Here is a 19,201-nt window from a genome sequence, read left to right on the forward strand (position 1 = left end):
ACAGACAGACAGACAGTATTTAACAATACCATGTAATTGTATCTCTGGGTTGCTTGTCAGATCATTGCTGGGATTTTTCAAAGAGTATTCTGTTCCACTCTTAGACATATCATAGATATTTCACTACTGGCATGCCTAGATAAGGGAATGGATCCAAACATTGTACAAAATAATAGCTGAAGTCAAGAGAAATATTTTTAAAAGGTTGGAGAACCACTGAAGAAAAATACATTAAAAGATTACAAAACAATCTGCTTTGCTCCTTGGAAGCCATTGTAAGTAAAAAAAAATAGAGTTTGTTTATGACCTTTGTATCACAAATACATTCAGGCTAATAAGCCTTTTGTCTTATCTTTCTTAATATTTTAGCCAATTAAAAACTGAACAAGTTTCTTTTTTTATGTAGGACATAAGATCATCCAAATCTTTACTAATCTTTGAAGTTAAAATCACTGCCAGAAGTCACTGACGCCAATTAGTTGTAACTAAGCTAAAATATATAAATAAATACAAATAATTTGCCAGCTGTTAAATATAAAAAAACAGACCAAAAAGCATAATTTCTAATATAAACTGAAATAAAACTTATTTTCACTGCACTGATCAAAAGAAAACATTTTTTTAGCAATAATTCCACATAGCAACATTGCAAAATTACTATTCTGATCTTCAAAAAAAATTATGAATACAATCAACAATTTAATTTATCAAATACAATTAGTCAGTGAAAGATTATTTGTAAGTTTTTCTACACCTGAGATGCAATCATTAAATAATATTTACAGAAGTAATTAGCTTAGAGGTGATGGCAGCGCAGATTTCATTGGTGCTTCAAATAAGAATATTGCTTGTCTGAAGAAAAAGTAGAAAAACAGTGTTTACCAGGACTTTACCCACAAAGCTATTCCCATCTCTCAAGTGTGAACACAGCAAACAAATCTAACAAAACTAACATCTTTCTTGCAGGGGAGAGTTTATACCCCAACAACCATTTTTTTTTCCTCTCTGTGCATTTTCTCCTGCGTAGATATGCTGACCTACTTTTTCCTAATCCCACAGTGTTCCAACACAGGACTTGGTGTTCTACGGAGAAGATTTCTGGGGTTTAACAACCGGTACCTTTTTCCTGACAAGCGACATGACTCCGATCCTGGTGAGAACATGCTGTCGAGACAGGCCCTCACGGGGGACTCCATCCGCAAAGGTCTCCGCTCCGTCTGCACCTGGCTCACATAAATGTCTCATAAACAGAGACACATAGGCCCTGGTGCACAGAGACACACACTTCAACCGTTAGCGGCAAGAGAGATAGCTACACAAACAGGTGGAATAGTTACAAAAAGCTGAGGTTGTAGCAGGAGGTGTAGTGTTGGAATAAGAATTAATAAGCAGAAGAGGAAATAAGAAGCTTGAGACCACATCAATATTCCCTCTAAATTCAAGAAACTCAGGATTTTATTTCTAATTTCAGAAAATTACACAACATTTTGATTGCGTAATGACAATACTTGGCAAAATATAATGTCTGAATTGTTAAATTTGTGTTCTATGTATTTTTGTGTTTTTATGATGGGAAGTTCTTTGAACTGCCTTGTTACTGAGATGTGCTATATATATATTATTTTTAAATAATTGAAATTAGTTATGCGAGAGAATAATTTAAAAAAGCTGATTAAATGAAGTTGTTCATTTTGAATTACCTACAATACTGAAAATACATATTTTAATTTAATTTGTCCTACAATTGAAATTCATCTTTCGCTGGAATTACAGCAGTATTTTGGAATATGTGAACATTTAGAGTCTAAAAAGAGTTTATCTTCTTTGGAAAATAGATTAAACACAAAGATTGAACGGATGTCTGTATAAGCAGCAACTTTCAAGTATTGCCACAAATATTCAGTTGGATTTAGGTTCGGGTTTTGATTTGTTCATGCTAACATATAAAAGTTTTTTCTTCAAGGATTACATTAAAAAATTAACACTCTCACAGAACATTTATAGATAAGAGAAATTATACGTCCATAATTTATTTACTAGTTAGGTGAATTCTGTAGACAATTTTTTAAACTGGATTTTATTTTGGGGTAGTGGATAAAAAAAGCGACTGACTACAAATATGTGACACATTTAGCAGATTAAAATGCAAATAAATTAGAAAAGTACATAACTTTAATTCATGTAAAAGTGTGTGTTGGTCTATTACATAAAACTCCCACAAAAAGGATTGAAGGTTGTGATTTTAAAGTGATGTGTACACTCTAATGGGTAAGAACACTTTTGCTGATATTATAGATATAGCCATATAAGCACTGCATCACTGCTACAAACAGTTGTAGGAACATTTACTAAATCAAAAAGTCAATATAAACCTGAATTCAGCAGTCAAGCAAAAACATACAGTGAAAAGTACATCCTATAATGGTCTCTTACGTTTTCTAAAAACCCTCTCTAGCATGGTAGAGCTGTTTGATAAAATACCTGTCCTCTGCATGTCACAGAAAAATACAAATAATTGTAGGGCATCACCTAAACTCGCGCTCACTCTTCCCTCTAAGGTCCCGGACCAGCCAGTGCGAGTTGAAAGCATCCTGAGGTGGCATGCCCCAGCGCATGATGGCATTGAGGAAAGCTTTCCTCTGGCGAGTGTTGAACCCAAGGACCTTGAGATGGCGATAAGGAGAAAATGGTGTAAACACATATTGGACGGAGAAAGACGCAGGGCATGGAGCTAAAACGTCAGGAGAGCAGCCGGAGTTAGAGATAGCAGCCAGAGTTAGAGAGTCAGAGATAGCCTGACCTTTATAACATGGTATAATATACCACACTGCTTTATGTTACTGTGACTGTTTCATTCTCGGTGAAGAGGGAACTGGTAAATCCTGAGGAGCTTCTCAAAAGTCTCTGACTCCAAAAAATCCCCATTATTCAACAGAAATGACTGAAATTCTGGATCAGAGCACAAATCAAAAGGGAGCTAATGAAATACCTCTATGCTGCCTCCAACACGTGCCAGTAAGGGGGGCAGAGGTTTGTCTTTCTCATTCTTAAGCTGTCGACGAGACTGCCTGCGTCCACCTACAAATGACCAAAATTCAAAGTTAAAAAGCTGTATTCAGATGCTTGCAGATTTAGCAATAATGTGAATGAAAAAAAAAAAAAAAGCATAAAAGTTCGCGTGGCTGCTTACCTTCGGGCCTCTCTTCAAAATCTTCGTCCTCATCTTCGGACCCCACGGAATACTCCGATTGATTGTCTGAAAGATCATCCTGCCATTCTGAGCAACACATCAAAGAGAAACAGTACATTGCGTTCGCTTCTGTTGGTGGCCACCTGAGGGCGCCATGGCACTGCAGATTACTACAGACCACTCCTGTACAGCTGGGCAAATATGCACACAGCACAGCTGTGCAGAACTTACTTTAACTCAGACTTTGCTGCAGCTGGTTTTGTAAATTGCACTCAAAGATCTACAGGAACAATTGGAATTTTTTGAGAAAACACAAACTTCAGGTTTTTTTCATTATTATTATTATTATATAATGAGGCACAAGACAATGGTTGCAAAATGTGCCACAATTCTGTTAGATTTGGAAGTTAGCCTTAAAGCCTCACCTCAGTTGTGCTCCTCTAAAAACATCATCATCCTTATGAGATATAAAAGGGTCAAATTCAGACACCCAGTCTTTATCTTCATGATGAGCTAATAAAGAATTCTTAAAACAGTAAAAAATTTATAAATGCAGCTTTGAGACTGCAAATAAGAAAGGGTTTCCTGAGCCTACAGAAGGGCTTTTCACTATCAAGCAGCATGGACTTACTTGAATTGGTAGCAAAACAATAAAATCCAATGGAAAACATGATTCTTCCTGCCACTCGAATTAGGAAATGGTTTTCTTGCTTAGATGTCAAACTCAGATGTCCTTTGGCAAACAATAAAATGGAAATCTGGTATCTTATTTTATTTTATTTTTTTTAAATAAATAAATATTGCAATAGGTAAAAGACTTAATTCCAACATTTAATTGTTGCCATTTTATTCAGGCAAACAGTTCTGTTGCACCAATTGAAAATAAAACATTTATAAGGTGGATGGACTTATACTCCCTCTAGAGGCAGGAGGAAGATTTGTACAGGGACATGGTGAATATCTTCACACAAGATGAAAACATGAGGCTTGTTTGTCAGATTAAAATAATTTATAAAAGTAACCTTTAACAAGTATTAAACATGCTTTTTTTTTTTTTTTTTACATTATACTACCAGAAAACAGTTTTCTACATTTTAAAAAGTTAACACATTTTAGCAGAGGCTTACAGCCACATCTGACAGGCATGTGGAGCCTTGTGTGTTTTCAGCTGGCGCAGCTTACCTTGGTCCTCCTGAGTCGCGTCATTGTAGTTGACCTGCTTCCGAATGCGTTTGCCTTTTCCCAGATTTCGGGCCAGGTCCTCCTGCTGCTGCTCATAGTGATGGCGGAGGAGCTTTTCCCAATAGTCTGGGTCCACATTCTCCTCTTGCTTGATGATTTCTCGCTCTACCTCCTCCTGATCATCGATCGACACAAACATCAGCAAAGCAAATTAAAAGCTGGCTACTAAGTTGAATTCAAACGAGAATTTTCTGCGCTTGTATTGTGTTGCTAGGCATCCTGGATTTATTGTTTCAATATTTAATTATAATTATGCAAACTGAAGAGTAAGTCAGCCTGTTTGCCCTTTTAGAAGCATATAAAATAATTCCTTTACCAATAACTGTTGATTAGATTTTTTTTGCTGAAGTTACATATTTTATAGTGTTGATAAAGAATCTTAAATCAACACTTATTCTGCCATATCATCATCTGCAATACTGCAAGATGGTCCAGATGAAATAATACTTTTACAGAAACATTTACACATAAAGATGACGGAACATCTTTAACACAAAGTTTTGCTTTGTCTTGATCTACTGAGCTTAAAGGCTACAGCATAACAACTGTACTGAACCTTTTTATGGTCCAAAGATTCCCAGCAGGTGTTCCGAGGATGAAGACTAAAGTTAGGTTCTCACCTCTTCATCTTCTTCTTTCACCACATACTGCGCCACCTTGAACGAGCTCAGGTACTCGTTCATGTTCTGTATCTCTGTGTCCTCGGTGGCATCTTGGCTGCGGTCCAGCAGCTTTGAGATGGCATCGTCATCGTAGTGAATGACGTTGCCCTCCTCACCATCTTTGTTATCACCTGGCAAGGCGAGAGTGTTTATTAGTTACGAAAGGGATCATTCTACATAAGACGAAAATGTGTCAACTATGTTTCAAATAAAAGTGTTTGAACACCAGGAGGACACTTTTAAAATACTTTTTTATTGTGTTCTGTAGATTTATTGATTTATGGAGTTTTCTGTAAAGAGATTTCTCAATAGAAAAAAAAATAGTTTAGTGGTCTAATAACAGTACTTTGCAATGTCTAGACATATATAGATAAAAATCTAGTCTCTCATAAAAAATGTCTTGTATCAGGGCAAAGTACCAGGTGTCATTTTATAAAATGTTTCCACTTGTCAGAAGTTCTGCTGATCACGTAAACTGTCTACCTAAATAAGGGTTTACTAAAAGGCCTTCTAATAGATATAGATAAATAAAAGTATTGTCAAAGTCTATAGCTTGAACAAAATAAGTGTACTTCAGTTTACATTTGCCTGAACTACTATTGCTCTCAGAAGTTGCATTACCTACATAAAATTTGCTATGCTATAGTTTAAAAGACAATACAAGCAAAGTTATGAGAAAAACTGCAATAAGTGGGTGAAGTAAATGTGCAAATCCTTAAACTGACTCTGTAGAAGATGCTTTTGTTTTTGTTTTTTTTGTTCACACCTTTATCACACCTTTATCAATTATAGTGAAACTGGTTAACCTAAAATAAAGTGAAACTGTCTTAGTAGTTTTATTTTCTTACATTTGCTCATTTGCATTGTGAGTTCAAGGATCATATAATTCAACAGAAGATTAATGTCATGGGTGGAAAGGTAAGATTTTGGACTGGTCTCGCTACAGTTAAGAGCAAAACCTAAAAACAATTAGAAAGGTTTGGCAAAGCAGAGAAGACAAATACCAAGTCAAAAAGTGGGATGCTTAAAGGCTCCTACCATAGAAGACTAAATGTTTTGAAGTTGAGGCAATTGTATTTTGGCCCACTTTTTTCTTATTTTAGTTATTCGATGAAATTGTAGAATACTAATCTCAAATTACATGTGGAAAACAATTAGAAGTGATTCATCAATTTTTACTCCATGAAAAAAATTCAACTTTACCTGTGTGCCACTTCTCAAAATACACAAAGTCCTTCATAGTCTCTGAAACTTTAAGGACTCTGAAAGCAAAAAATGTGTCTGAGTTCACAAATGTGAATGTAGATGGTAGAAAAACACATGTACCCATGGTTCGTGCTGCTTCCATCTCATCCTTAAAGAGCTCCTCAGTTCCAAACTTGAGGATGTCGTCCAGTTCTTGTTTGGACATGGAACCGGTTTTGGAGCCCAGGCCGGGCCTCACCACCAGGTGAGTCAACATCATTTTTCTCTTTGCCACCTGAGTGATTCTCTCCTCCACAGATCCCCGAGTCACAAAACGATAAATCATCACCTTCTTGTTTTGGCCAATTCGGTGGGCTCTGCTAAAAGCCTGGAGTAATTAAAAGGATTGATTAAAACTGAAGAACACAGTGATCCACTAAATGCATGCAAGAACGTGCAGGCTGTGAGATATTCATACTTGGATGTCATTGTGTGGATTCCAGTCAGAGTCATAGATGATGACGGTGTCTGCACTAGCCAAATTGATGCCGAGACCTCCGGCTCGCGTTGAAAGCAAAAAGCAGAACTGCTGTGCCCCTGGAGCTGTTACGCAAAACAAAGTAGAGAGTACCTTCATTTCCAGGAGAGTGTAACAAAGTGGCACATAGCTGAGGAAAATGCTTGACTAGAGAAAAAACCCACCATTGAAACGATCAATTGCTTCCTGCCGTAAGCCTCCAGTAATCCCCCCGTCAATACGTTCATATTTATAGCCTTCAAACTCCAGGAAATCCTCAAGCAGATCCAACATCTTTGTCATCTGTGGATAAGATCAACTTTAATCAAAGAAAGCCGCATTCTGAAATTTTTTTTATCTGGTTTGTCAAGCGGATTTGTAAAACTGCTGCTGAAAGGTAGTTAGGCACTGAATGTCATGGTCTCGTGCCAAATCACAGTATTTACTCGACTGTTACCTGAGAGAAAATAAGAACTCTGTGTCCTTCATCTTTGAGTTTCTTCAGCATTTTTTGAAGCAGGGTTAGTTTTCCTGAAGACTTCACCAGCAGGTTGCCATCATAAGAACCATTAGGCAAAACAGGAGCCTCCTACAATATGAAAAACCCAGCACCAGTCAGTAAACGCAGAGTTTTATGAATATAATGAGTATTAAAACCAATTTGTAAATACAACTGATAATACATTTTTATATGGAATGTATTATGTAAAATCAACTTTTTTGAGCTGTATATCGTACTATGTTATTACTCTGTCCAACTCATCTGAGAATGGCTGTAAACGGCACAATGAGACTTATTGCTACGATGACGTGCTGAAGGCAGCGTGCCCAAAAGAGAAGAAGCTTCTTAAAGAGACAGAGGTCCAATATCAAGGCGTCAAATTACAAAGTTGGGTTGCTTTTAAGTCATGTTTATTATAAATAGAGGATTTTTATAACAACTAAAGGTAACATTGTTACTTGATTGTGCTATAAAATTCTACTATGTGCCTGAAAACAACAAGAACCTGTCAGCTTCAACAAGTTTTGGCTAGAAAAAATTCTATTTGAAGGTTTGGTGGCTTACCACAGCAGCAACAGGGAACAGGTAGGGGTGGTTACAGCACTTCTTCAGGTCCATCATAATGTTGAGCAGGGACACCTGGTTCCCTCCCCCTTTGGAGTTCAGAGCCTCAAAATTCCGCGTCAAAATAAACTTGTAATATTTCCTGAAAGGTGTCAGATATTGAGCAGATTTGAAAATTAGCAAAACAGAATAAAGGTGTTTTACTTCTGGCTGCTTGACACTGCTTTTAGATGAAAATGTCCACCAGGGTGTATAATAAAGTTTTTGTCTTATCTCTTATCTTATCTAATATCACTTGCTTCAAATGTTTATATTATTTAGATGGGAATGAAATCTGGTAGGCTTCGTCATAAAATCCGTTGTCCAAAATGCTTACTTCTGCATGGGACTGAGCTCCACTCTGACAATGAGCTCCGTCTTCGCCGGCATGTTCTTGAAGACGTCAGCTTTCAGCCGCCTGAGCATGTGAGGTCCGAGGAGGTCATGGAGCTTCTTGATCTGGTCCTCTTTAGAGATATCTGCAAACTCCTCAAGGAAGCCGTCCAGGTTGCTGAAGAGATCAGAGGTCACATGAATGTACAAGAGTTCAAATAATTCAAGTATAAATATATTTTTCAACATCCTGTCCAGTGACGCTGGAGATCGGCACCAGGCTCCCAACCAATCCGGCAAGCATAAACCAGATCAGATAATGGATAGATGAATGAATGAATATTTCAGCAACCCTACATTTGATCAACACAAGATCCGTCTTTTTGTCTCATCCCAGTTTCACTGAAGCTATGACACGAGTGTACAGTTGACGAGTTGTTGTGCGATTGCATCAGCGTTGCTTGCATGAACACAACATCTAGCTGTTGAAATACAGCCTAATTATTTTACACTGCAACATTCTAGTCAGTGGTGAGAAATGCACACTGAAGACACAAACAGAACACACTTAAACTTGCATTAAATGAAGTTAAAAGAAATATAATGTAATGTAATGTAATGTTGATTATATGAGGCAACACAGTGTGATGATATTCCACCTGTGTGTTGAAATATTTGACTCATGAATGGTTTTAACAACTGACATGCAGACGGTGTGGAAGCCAAAATCAAAGTCATGATTTTCCATAAATGCTACACAGATGTCATGTCTCTGCATTCAAACTGGCTTAAAGATGGTTAAGCAGATAATGGCTGGAAGTGACAGGCCTTACTTGAAGCGGTCTGGGGTGAGGAAGTTAAGTAGATGGAAAAGCTCCTCCAGGTTGTTCTGCAGAGGAGTACCAGTGAGCAGCAGCTTGTAGTAGATCTTATACCCGTTAAGAATCCTGAAAAACTAAGCAAGGCACATGAAGTGAGATGGTTAACCTCAATTACCCTTTCACAAAATCTCCATCTAAAGCATTTTCTCTTGTTAAGATTAATTGATGAATTTCTGCTGTTTTTGCTTCCAGTACAAAGAACGGCAGGTACCTGAACATCTAGCTTCCTTACCTTTGATTGGTTGTTCTTCAGTCTGTGAGCCTCGTCCACAACCAGGCAGGCCCAGGTGACGGAGCCAAGAATGGCTTGATCTATAGTGATCAGCTCGTAAGATGTCAGCAGCACATGAAACTTGATGGGAGAGTCTTTCTGCAAGAAGAATAAATGACAAAAATCCTCAACTAGTTGACATGCACAGACATTATGAAACATTTAACATGCACAATTTCATTTATTCCAACCCGATTCTGTCAGAGCGTGAGGTACAGCACCTTCATCCGGAACACCTTGCGTCCAGATTTTATTGCGCTGTCCTCCAAGGCGAATTCATTCTCTCTGATAATTGCCCGGCTGTCTTTGTCTCCGGTGTAAGTCACCACGTAGAAATCTGGAGCCCACATCTCAAATTCTCTCTCCCAATTGATGATAGTAGACAGAGGTGCACTCACCAAGAAAGGCCCCTTGGAATGGCCCTGACAGATAGAAAAAAGACATGAGTAAGCCACTCTTGCAGTGCTCCAAAGAGAAAAGGAAACCAGGTTTTATCATTTCTTTTTTTCTCACTGTCCAAATTGATTAGATCCAAGCACATATTACCATTTATATTACGAGGACCAGTATCACTACTCATGCCTATTTCGTTTCGATTGGAATATGAGCTTGATAAAAAGAGACACTCTTACCTCCTTATACAGTGAGTAGAGAAAGACTATTGTCTGAACCGTTTTTCCGAGGCCCATTTCATCTGCCAGGATGGTATCTGTTCCCTGAGCCCAGGAAAATCGTAACCAATTCAGACCTTCCAGCTGGTATGGGTGCAGCGTTCCCCCTGTGGCATTAATATACCAGGGCTGGTGCTCAAATTTGATGGTTGGCTGGTGGTGTGAAAATATAATTGTGACTTGTGGAACTGACATATTCTAACAAAACTGGCATCCTTGGTATAATGTCTAGCAAAAGTATTTTTAAACTTCTTCCTTAAACTTTTTCAAGTTTTGTCATGTTACAAGCATCAACTTCAGTGTATATTAGTGGTATTTGTTTGGCTAGATCACACAAAGAAGCACAAAGTTGTTTAAAAAGGTAAAAGGTAGCTTACAATTTTTGTTCAAATGCCATACTATATAAAATTAACTAGCTTTCAGCTCCATCTAAATGGCTACCTTAATGTAAAATTCAGCTCAATTAATTGCCTTCAGAAGTCACTGAATTATTCAATAGAGATCATTTTTATACATATAGCTGTAACCATGAAAGCCAAAGAGGTTTACTAAAGAATATTAGTAGAAAAAAAAACTGCGTTATGAAGACAAAGAGAAAGACCAGACAGGTCAATGATAAAGTAGTGGAGACATTTAAAGCAGGATTAAGTAATAACACAACATTTCAAGCTTTGGAGATCTCACGAATCAATATTTAAATGGGACTGAATATGAAATAACTATAAACCAACCATGACATGGCCGCCATATAAACCGACAGGCTGGTCAAGGACAGCATTTATTTAGAGAAGAGGCCAAGAGAGCAATTTTATTTGTAGAGCAGCTGTGAAGATCCACAGCTGCAGACGGACAATCTGTCAATGGAGCAGATAATAGTTGTGCACTCTGCAATTCTAGCTTTTACAGACGATTGGAAAGAGCAAAGTCACTGTTGAAAGAAAACTATAAAGAAGCCTTTTAGAAAGCTTGCCATAAGACAAGCAAGAGTCTCAGCAAACACATGGAAGAAAGTGCTCTGATCAGAGGAGACCAAAATAAATATCTTTGACCGACACTCAAAGCGCCTTATATCACAGAAAACTAACACTTCACTTTCCCCTGAACAGATCGTTCCAACTGTGACACATGGTGGAGGCAGAACTATATTATGGAGATGCTTTTCTGCAGGACGAGTAACTAAAGGAGGCTGATATATTAACAGAGTTTCTGATGTAACTGGAGCAAAAGATTTTTCAACAAACAGCAGAGCTGAATACATATAAACTGCGTTTTTGCTTCCATTAAACAAGTATGGGCTACTTTGTGATGGTCTATCCCATAAGTTGGTGTAACATGACAAAATGTGAACAAGTTACAAAATACATTTGCAAAGCACTTTGTATGTACTACTTACATCTATGATGGGGGCATCAGGAGGGATTTCCCTTTTTGGATAGTTCTCCTTTAGTTTCTTCCCTTTTCTCACCACAAGAGGGCGTTGGTCCTCTCCTAAAATTTGCTCTCTGTAAAATGAATACAGCAACAATCTCCTGAGCAAAATACTATAAGTGGGACAATACAAGTTAAGTCACGATTCGTTAATAATGAACAAAAGACTTAAAGATACAAATATCTGTGTGAGCAGGAACTGTCTTTGCAATTTCTAACATTTAACTAGGAAGATTACCACAAAACATGGGAAACTCACCTGTGGTCCCAGTAAAAAGCTTTGTGGATCTCATACTCTGGGACGTCAAAATCATCTGCCTCCCAAGTGCATTGATCATAGGGTAAGTCTCTCCACTTGATTAGGTAATGCACATCACCGTCTTTATCAAAACTAAAACAGAGCAAGCACAACAAAAATTTTAAAAGTCCAGAATATTTTTGGTAGAGTATCTTTCTTTTAAAGTATGTCTTGTGAGTGTTAAATGCGGTGGATTATGGGGAAACTCTAAAAATAACTTCAAATGATCAACTTTATTTTGTGTGTTTTAAAACAACGGAATGTTTCTATATTATATAGAATGACTTCCGTATTATATAATGATAGAAAAGGAAAGCAAGTCAACCTTAATTGCAGTTCCTTTCAGTTCCAGGCCTGTGAGATGTGTGGCATTTTAGGAAAAATAGTGAAGTGAAAATGACCTGTGGTTGAGTATCCGGTGGATAACCATCCACTCTGGTTTAATGCCGTAGCGGTAAAAGCGCTCCTCCATTGCAGCGTACTGGGGGTCTTTGCTCTTCCTCTTCTCATTGTTGAGCTCCTCCTCTCCTGAGCCGTAATCGTATGGCGGGGGCTCATCCATGTCGTTCTTCCGCTGGTAGTTCCGATACATGACTGTGTGGTACAGCTCTAACTGAAGAGTCACAAATAAAAAAAATAAATAAATAAATAAATTATATATATATATATATATATATAAAATATTCCTGCTATAAAATGTGTTTTTACTTAGAAAAAATCCTAATATTACTCATCATCGATTTTGGGAATTTTCTAATTATTTAAAAATAAAGAAAAATGTTGTAAACCAAACAGTAGTTGGATTGCTTTGTGATTTTAATCTTCAAACAATAACTATATACTTTTGTAAAATACTCTCCTCACTGTTTTTGTGCACCCCACGTTTATCACCGAGGGCACATAGTTACTGATGCCAAATGTTGAGTTGAAACTGGCCTCACTCCTGGCATCTCACCTGCAGTTCGCTGACCCAGGAACAGTGCCAGTATGAAAGGCCAGCCCACTTTACAAAGAATTCCCTCTCTGGGCGCCCCTTGAGCGGGGGCTTGGTCAGTGGATCAATTGGCTTGCCATCAGGGCCTGCGGGTGGCTCAGCTGGCAGCGGCGGTTCTCCCCACATCCAGTGGAGAATCTTCTGCACTTTACCTTTGAGAGGAGGGCACTGAGAGAAAACAGTTTAAATGAAACCCTCAAAAGAAATTCCAAAGTGTACAGTTGCTGTATAAAAAAAAAGAAAAACCTTTTTTGCCCCTCACTGTCTGACATTAAATCATACTGAATGTTCCCTTTCTAGGTTAGTTTGACCAACATTACTATTGGGCATTGAGTTGTTTTGCTGTAAGAGGCACTGGAGCACTTCATAAAATAGATAGCAAGAGGAAATAATGTGATGTATTGTTTAAATAGAGCACAGACCTAAAGAGAGAGGGTAGAGAAGTACAGGATATTCTAGAAGACAGGCAGGGTCCGTTTCGGTAACCTCCTAAAGACATCTTCATGAAGTTAAAGCTTGGGTTCAAGTTATTCTCCCAAATGAACGATTACTCCAAGCAAAGGCTTATAAAGTGGGTTAAGGACAACAAAGTCAAGGTTTTGAATTGGCAATCACAGCACCCTGATGTCACTACCATGGGACGTTTGTGTGCGAAGTTAAAAAGGTGCATGGAAGCAACGCAATCTGATTTAGTTATTCAGATTCTAGCAGAACAAATAGATCAAAATTTCAAGAAACCATTGTGACAATCTTGTGGAAGGGAATCCTAAAAGTCTGACAATTTATCTAGTTCAAAATGTAATTCAACCAAACACTAAAGAAATGTAGAATTAAATATGATGATGTTCACTATTCTGGCATGTAGTAAATATAAATCAATCTGGTAATACTAAACAGACATCAGAAAACATTTAATTTGATCTACTGTCAAAAAGCAATGAAAGAAAAAAATCTGCATTTGTTTTACAATGTATTTGCACATCTGTTTTCAACTGCATCTGCACTAATTTGTCAAAAAGAAATTACAATATAATAAACAAAAAAATACAGAAACATTTTTTTTTAAAAAGTAAACCAAAGTTAAAATATAACAGCAATTACAAAAACCGGAGAAGTGCATGCATTCTGCTTTGATAAAAATCAAACAACCGAAAAAGTCCACACTAAATGTGCATTTGGAAAAGTTTAAGATAAATTGGCATAACTTTAAATAGTTTATTGTTATGTAATTTGCTCCAAGTGATAATTTATGGCGAACTCACCATGCAACGAGGACACAACCACTCCCCGTTTGGGATCTCAGGTAGAGGTGGATTGAGGCAATGGATGTGGTAGGACGATGGACAGGTGTCACAACACAGAAGTTCCCCTCCATCCTTGCAAACTCTGCAGAACTCCATATGGTCATCCTCTTCCTCACCTGCTGGCTCCTCCTCCTCCTCTTCGTCTTTGGCCTCCCATTGGATTCCCTCCTTCTCCTGACCGTCACAAAAGTCAATAGCGTATTTAAATATAACTTTAAAAAATTATGAAAGGCACAATCTGTAGGAATGTATATATTATTAAGAGCACAGCGGAAAAGTAGTTTGAGCATTAAACTTTCTCTGAAAGAGTAGTTTTACTCCAAACTCTCTCCCATTTATTTAGCAAAAATCAAAAAGTAGAGCAGCAGCAGCCTCAGGTAAAAACCTGCAGCCCCCTCCATGCTTTTCAGCATGCCTGGTAAAATGTGTAAAACCAGTTTTCAGATTGCATAATTACATGCATTACAAAGAAAAGGATCAGGCCCACAGCATCACTTACAAAGGAGACAAGCACACAAAAAAACACACATTATGTCTTAACTGTGATATTCTACAGCATAGAAAACAGATCAATAGTTCCATCACAATTATGAAATTCAGAATGATGAAACTTTTAGTTATATTTTTGGCTTCATAAGTCAAAATTATGATTTGAATCTCATAAACATAACTAATGATTTCATAAATATGAGTTTTAGAGTGGAAATAATTTTCTTTAATCTCATAATCCTGAACTACATTATAATTTTGACATTGTGTCTCATAGGTATGACTTTGAATATGAAAATTCTGAGTGTCTATAGGCAACAGAAAGGGGAAATCTTTTTCAGAAGATGACACTACAAGTATTTTGCTATACATGGCTTTTTAATCTTGATTTAGCACTACTACATAATATATCTATCAAATTGTTAAGCAGAAATGCTTGATTAATTATCATGTTCCTACTGAAATATTGTGTTAATTTGAAATAATGGCTCCACTTACACAGTGTGGACAGCTCCATTTTCCCTCAGGCGCCTTTTCCAGCTCGGGGTCCAGACAGACAAGGTGGTAGGCTCTTGGACAAGTGTCACAGAGGATAATTTCTCCTCCCTGCTGGCAAACCTCACAGTAGTCCTGGTGGTCAGTCTCATAGCCATCGCCATCCTCCTCTGCCATATTTAAAGGAATAATTGAAACAATATGACTGGGTCTAACATATAGAGAGTCATAGTGTCCTGATTCTCTACCACAGGAAAACAAATCATTTAATCTTGAACAGCTACAGTAAATGGACAAACTCCATATGTATAGGAGAATTGACGGCGGGATAAAAGCCTAATAAGTTTTCCCACAATAAATAAAGCTTTAAAAAAAAGTACATTTTAATTACCTCATTACAGAAAATCAAACAGTCTGGTTCGGTAGGGATTTCAGTCAAATTTTGGAGGGGAAAATAAACCACAGTGCTCCGAAAGAATAAACTGTAAACATACTTTTCCTTTTTTTCCGCCCACGTCGGGCCTTTTTCTTGGTGGCCCCAGAGGTATCAGAAAGCACAGAGGCACTGTGGATACTGATGTCATCAAAGTCTGACTCCTCCAGAAAGTCGTCCTCGCTCTGGAAAATCAAGCGCACCAAAATACACAAGCTAAAGAGCTTGGAGCAACACAAAGTCTGCTCACTTTTATTTAAAGGAAAAATGTTGGGTGAAGAAGCTGGAAAGGTGAACACAAAGTAAAATAACACGTACAGAGGACGCTTTCTTCTTCTTCCCACTTTGACCAGTTTTTGATTTGGTCTTCTTCGGCTTGGGTTTCTTCTTCACTTCTTTTATGGTCTTGCTTTTCTTTCTAACTCCTGGCCCTAAGGCAGACAAACATACAGTATAGTGCCATGAAAATGTATGCATTCATTCTGCTTTAGCTTCTTTTAATATACTTGAATGTCATTTTAATATCAAAGATAAAATAAGTCAATATGAAGTAGAATGATTTGAAAACTCAATTATTACAATTTCTTGAGGAAATAGCCTGCCTTTAAGCTTATTTAAATTATGTTTTATGTACTTTACTATTTAGAGCACTGTGTTCCAGCCAGATGATTATTTGTGTTGCACAACGATCTCACTTTCACCTACGAGTTGTTGACTGCTAAGTATCAACAACTCAGTAGGACAATAAGCATAACATAGTGAAAAATAGGGCAGAAATTGATATCCAATATTAATACTGGTCTTATGGCAACATTTACCAGTATTTTATTTTACCAAAATTGTTATTTGACTGCTCCTGATTAATTATCAGGAAAAATTGATAGAATACTCGGTTACTAAAATAATTGCTTACAACAACCCTAATATAAAATATGGTTTTGAAAAGATGGTTTTATTTGTAAGGTAAAAAGCCCTATGTAAAATAGGACCTGTCCCTAAATCAATATCTGGTTGTCGTTAAGGATTTTTTTTTTTACATTGCTCTGGAGATTAAAATGTATTCCAGCATAAACAACCTGTTTAAGTTTACTCCACAGTTTCTGAGTCAGGTTTCAGTAAGGAATAGCAGAAAATATTTATTTACCACAATATTTCATGATAAGCGTCACACTTTCAGAGGGTCTTACCTTTTCCTTCTTTGGTTTTGGCTTTTTTTAACATGCCCTGCAGAGAGCTCAGCTGGCTGCTGCTGACAGATGTTGGCTGAGCTACAGTAACCGTCTCCACCGCGGCGGCCACCGCGGCGGCCACAGCGGTGGCAGATGCCCCTTTGAACGGGTTGTTGGCACTGAACTCACGCCACTTGGCTCCCAACACTGTCATCATCTTTGACATGGGAATCTTCGGATTCTTCTTGGCAATGAGGGGCCTGGGCGTAACCACAGGGACAGGAGACGACAACAACAGCTTTATTATGTCACATTTCATTTCAGCTGGTGTAATTTCCTTCTCTCTCAGCCACTGGAGGGAACTGGGTCCTGATTTACTGACACCCCATTGCCCTTTAAGTTTTATTTTCTATTCCTTGGTTTGAGTGTGTCATGTGTTAGATTTGTCGGGCAACAGCTTGAGTTTTGGCAGGCTGGCCTGTAAAAGATAGTGGGTCAGAGCACTGAGTCCCAAAGCCTCCCGGCTGTCACAGGCATCCAACGAGCAGCTGACTACACACAGGGGGCACCGCAGGAGCTCATGCTCCACTTTGTCAGAGCAGAGGCTTAGTCGAGCCAGACAGCCCCAGGTGAGACAGACTCTTTATAACAACAGCCGAGCTTTCCAGCTCAAACAAAAAGAGCAGTGTTAGCTTGTCACGCTGCTCTCTGGTCTAACTGAGGAGTGCTGTGGAAGGCTCTAAGCTGGGAACTCTGTCAAACAACTGGAATTGAAAGAAAACAAAGCAGTTTAACAAAGACAAAAAGTAATACAAAAGAATGTAGATGCTTGCCTGAGGAACTGGCTGAAAGCCTTGTAATTGGTGATTGTTTTGTAGTCGTCCTCCGTGAACCCATACTGAACATCCTCAAGACCCCATTCTTGCATCAGCTGGCTGGAGGATTTGGGTTCCTAGTGGAGCAAAGGCAAGAGGCACAATGCGTTTATTACTAAACAACAACAAAATTATTTTATTTGAAGTCTTTACTTTCATGGAGATGATCAATGTGATCTGATTTCAGTGCAATTAGTCTTCTGCTTTGTAAGACTCACTGCTAGATAATAGAATGGTTTGGAGAACCGTAGAGCCAATAAGACATTGCACTTTAAGTGTTTGAAAAACATGATGTGCAGAATGGTTGGAAATGCAAAGGGATCTTATGAGATGAAGAACAAATTGCAAGAAAAATATTTAGACAAAATGTAATGTCAATTTAGACAATAGTGAAATATCCCAGTAACTTAAATATGCAATAACAAAGATGGAAATAGTTTTTAAAATCTTATGTAAAATGGAAAAATTGTAATTCTCTCCTAAAATAGCTAAAATTACACAAAGCCACATCATACTGGGTGCTTTTTGAAGGATGGAGTTTTGAGTGCTGTTGCAGAGAGAGTTAATTTGTTCATAAAGAAGATTGCAGGTTATGGGTATGGACAGGGATCTTAAGGAGGTCTCAAAATAATTTTAACTCAACCTTTTTATTTTCTGTAAAATTGTCCAGAGTTCTGGAAACCCAAGCAAGTGTCCTAATCTTTCAGATAACTGTAGCTTTATTAAAAGTTTACTTTTACTGTCACTGGAATATGATGTGTCTCTTTGTTTAGGGTTGCCTTGTTTCACTGAACAAAATCAACTAAGTCAGTAGAGGGAGTTCCCACAGGAGGTTCCACTTATTCTGAAGTATGCCATGCTCTGTCAGCCTTATTTGTACAAAATACCTTTAAGATTTGTCAAATGCATGTCAAGGATAATCTATCAGGACTGAGAATCTTATAGATTTAAAGGCATGAAATAGAAAATGCAATCTACTTGCACATTAGACTTACTTTCATGTTACCATCATCATCGTCATCCTCATCGTCATCTTCATCTCTCTTCTTCTTCCTGGGCTTCCTTTCTTTTTTCTCCCTGGGTTTTTTCTTTTTTTTTTTGGTGGGGCCATATGCGCTGCTTTCGCTCTCAGAGCCAATTTCTGGCCGTTCGCGTTCCTCCTCTACCTCCGAAATCTCCTCGAGGTCACTGTCAAGTCTTGGCTGTATTCCTCCCTGGGGTATAGTCAAAGACACAGAATATGCTTAAATACACACACTTCACAGGTTCATTACATCTAATTCTACAGATAACAACAATGTAAATGACCATGATTTTTTCAAAGTCATTTTCCCCAAATAAAAATGCATATTTATTATTTTATTTTTATAATTACAATCAAGCTTTTTTCTTTTTTTTTCCTTTTTAATCTTGCCTTAGTTGTATGAGGAAATGGTTATAATGCAATGCAGCCATCACAAGGTGGCAGAAACACATCAAATTATTTACAAATCCCCATGAAGAAAAGAAAAACAGTTGTACAATCAGACATGGATAAGCTCAATAGCTGAGAGGTACCAATAGATTTTTTGTGAACTTTGAACTCTCATCCCAATTCTTAATACTGTCATCACACCTATCTATCATAGTTTACACACACACACACACACACACACACAC

The 19,201-nt window shown here is 37.8% G+C and overlaps 1 protein-coding gene across 2 annotated transcripts in view; it reads right to left on the reverse strand.

Moving 5' to 3' along the window:
* The window catches only part of chd5 (chromodomain helicase DNA binding protein 5), a 45,707-nt gene that overhangs the window by 10,574 nt on the left and 15,932 nt on the right, over positions 1-19,201 (reverse strand). Inside the window, exons 4-30 of one of the 2 annotated variants that reach the window (XM_007547030.2) lie at positions 18,538-18,756; positions 17,501-17,619; positions 16,686-16,927; positions 15,817-15,929; positions 15,560-15,683; positions 15,069-15,235; positions 14,040-14,255; positions 12,739-12,945; positions 12,185-12,396; positions 11,745-11,876; positions 11,451-11,559; positions 10,019-10,210; positions 9,608-9,808; positions 9,348-9,485; positions 9,068-9,189; positions 8,239-8,412; positions 7,863-8,004; positions 7,254-7,385; positions 6,982-7,099; positions 6,758-6,882; positions 6,421-6,667; positions 5,053-5,225; positions 4,373-4,547; positions 3,191-3,277; positions 2,990-3,078; positions 2,530-2,663; positions 1,120-1,264 (exon numbers count right to left, since the gene is read on the reverse strand). In XM_007547030.2, coding sequence (XP_007547092.1) covers positions 1,120-1,264; positions 2,530-2,663; positions 2,990-3,078; positions 3,191-3,277; positions 4,373-4,547; positions 5,053-5,225; positions 6,421-6,667; positions 6,758-6,882; positions 6,982-7,099; positions 7,254-7,385; positions 7,863-8,004; positions 8,239-8,412; positions 9,068-9,189; positions 9,348-9,485; positions 9,608-9,808; positions 10,019-10,210; positions 11,451-11,559; positions 11,745-11,876; positions 12,185-12,396; positions 12,739-12,945; positions 14,040-14,255; positions 15,069-15,235; positions 15,560-15,683; positions 15,817-15,929; positions 16,686-16,927; positions 17,501-17,619; positions 18,538-18,756 — 4,254 coding nt within the window. The remainder of the gene's footprint in view (positions 1-1,119; positions 1,265-2,529; positions 2,664-2,989; positions 3,079-3,190; positions 3,278-4,372; positions 4,548-5,052; positions 5,226-6,420; positions 6,668-6,757; positions 6,883-6,981; positions 7,100-7,253; positions 7,386-7,862; positions 8,005-8,238; positions 8,413-9,067; positions 9,190-9,347; positions 9,486-9,607; positions 9,809-10,018; positions 10,211-11,450; positions 11,560-11,744; positions 11,877-12,184; positions 12,397-12,738; positions 12,946-14,039; positions 14,256-15,068; positions 15,236-15,559; positions 15,684-15,816; positions 15,930-16,685; positions 16,928-17,500; positions 17,620-18,537; positions 18,757-19,201) is intronic. The other variant, XM_016668942.1, reaches the window with a different exon arrangement.

This window comes from Poecilia formosa, unplaced genomic scaffold (assembly GCF_000485575.1).
Source record: "Poecilia formosa unplaced genomic scaffold, Poecilia_formosa-5.1.2 Scaffold18, whole genome shotgun sequence".
Lineage (NCBI taxonomy): Eukaryota > Metazoa > Chordata > Actinopteri > Cyprinodontiformes > Poeciliidae > Poecilia > Poecilia formosa.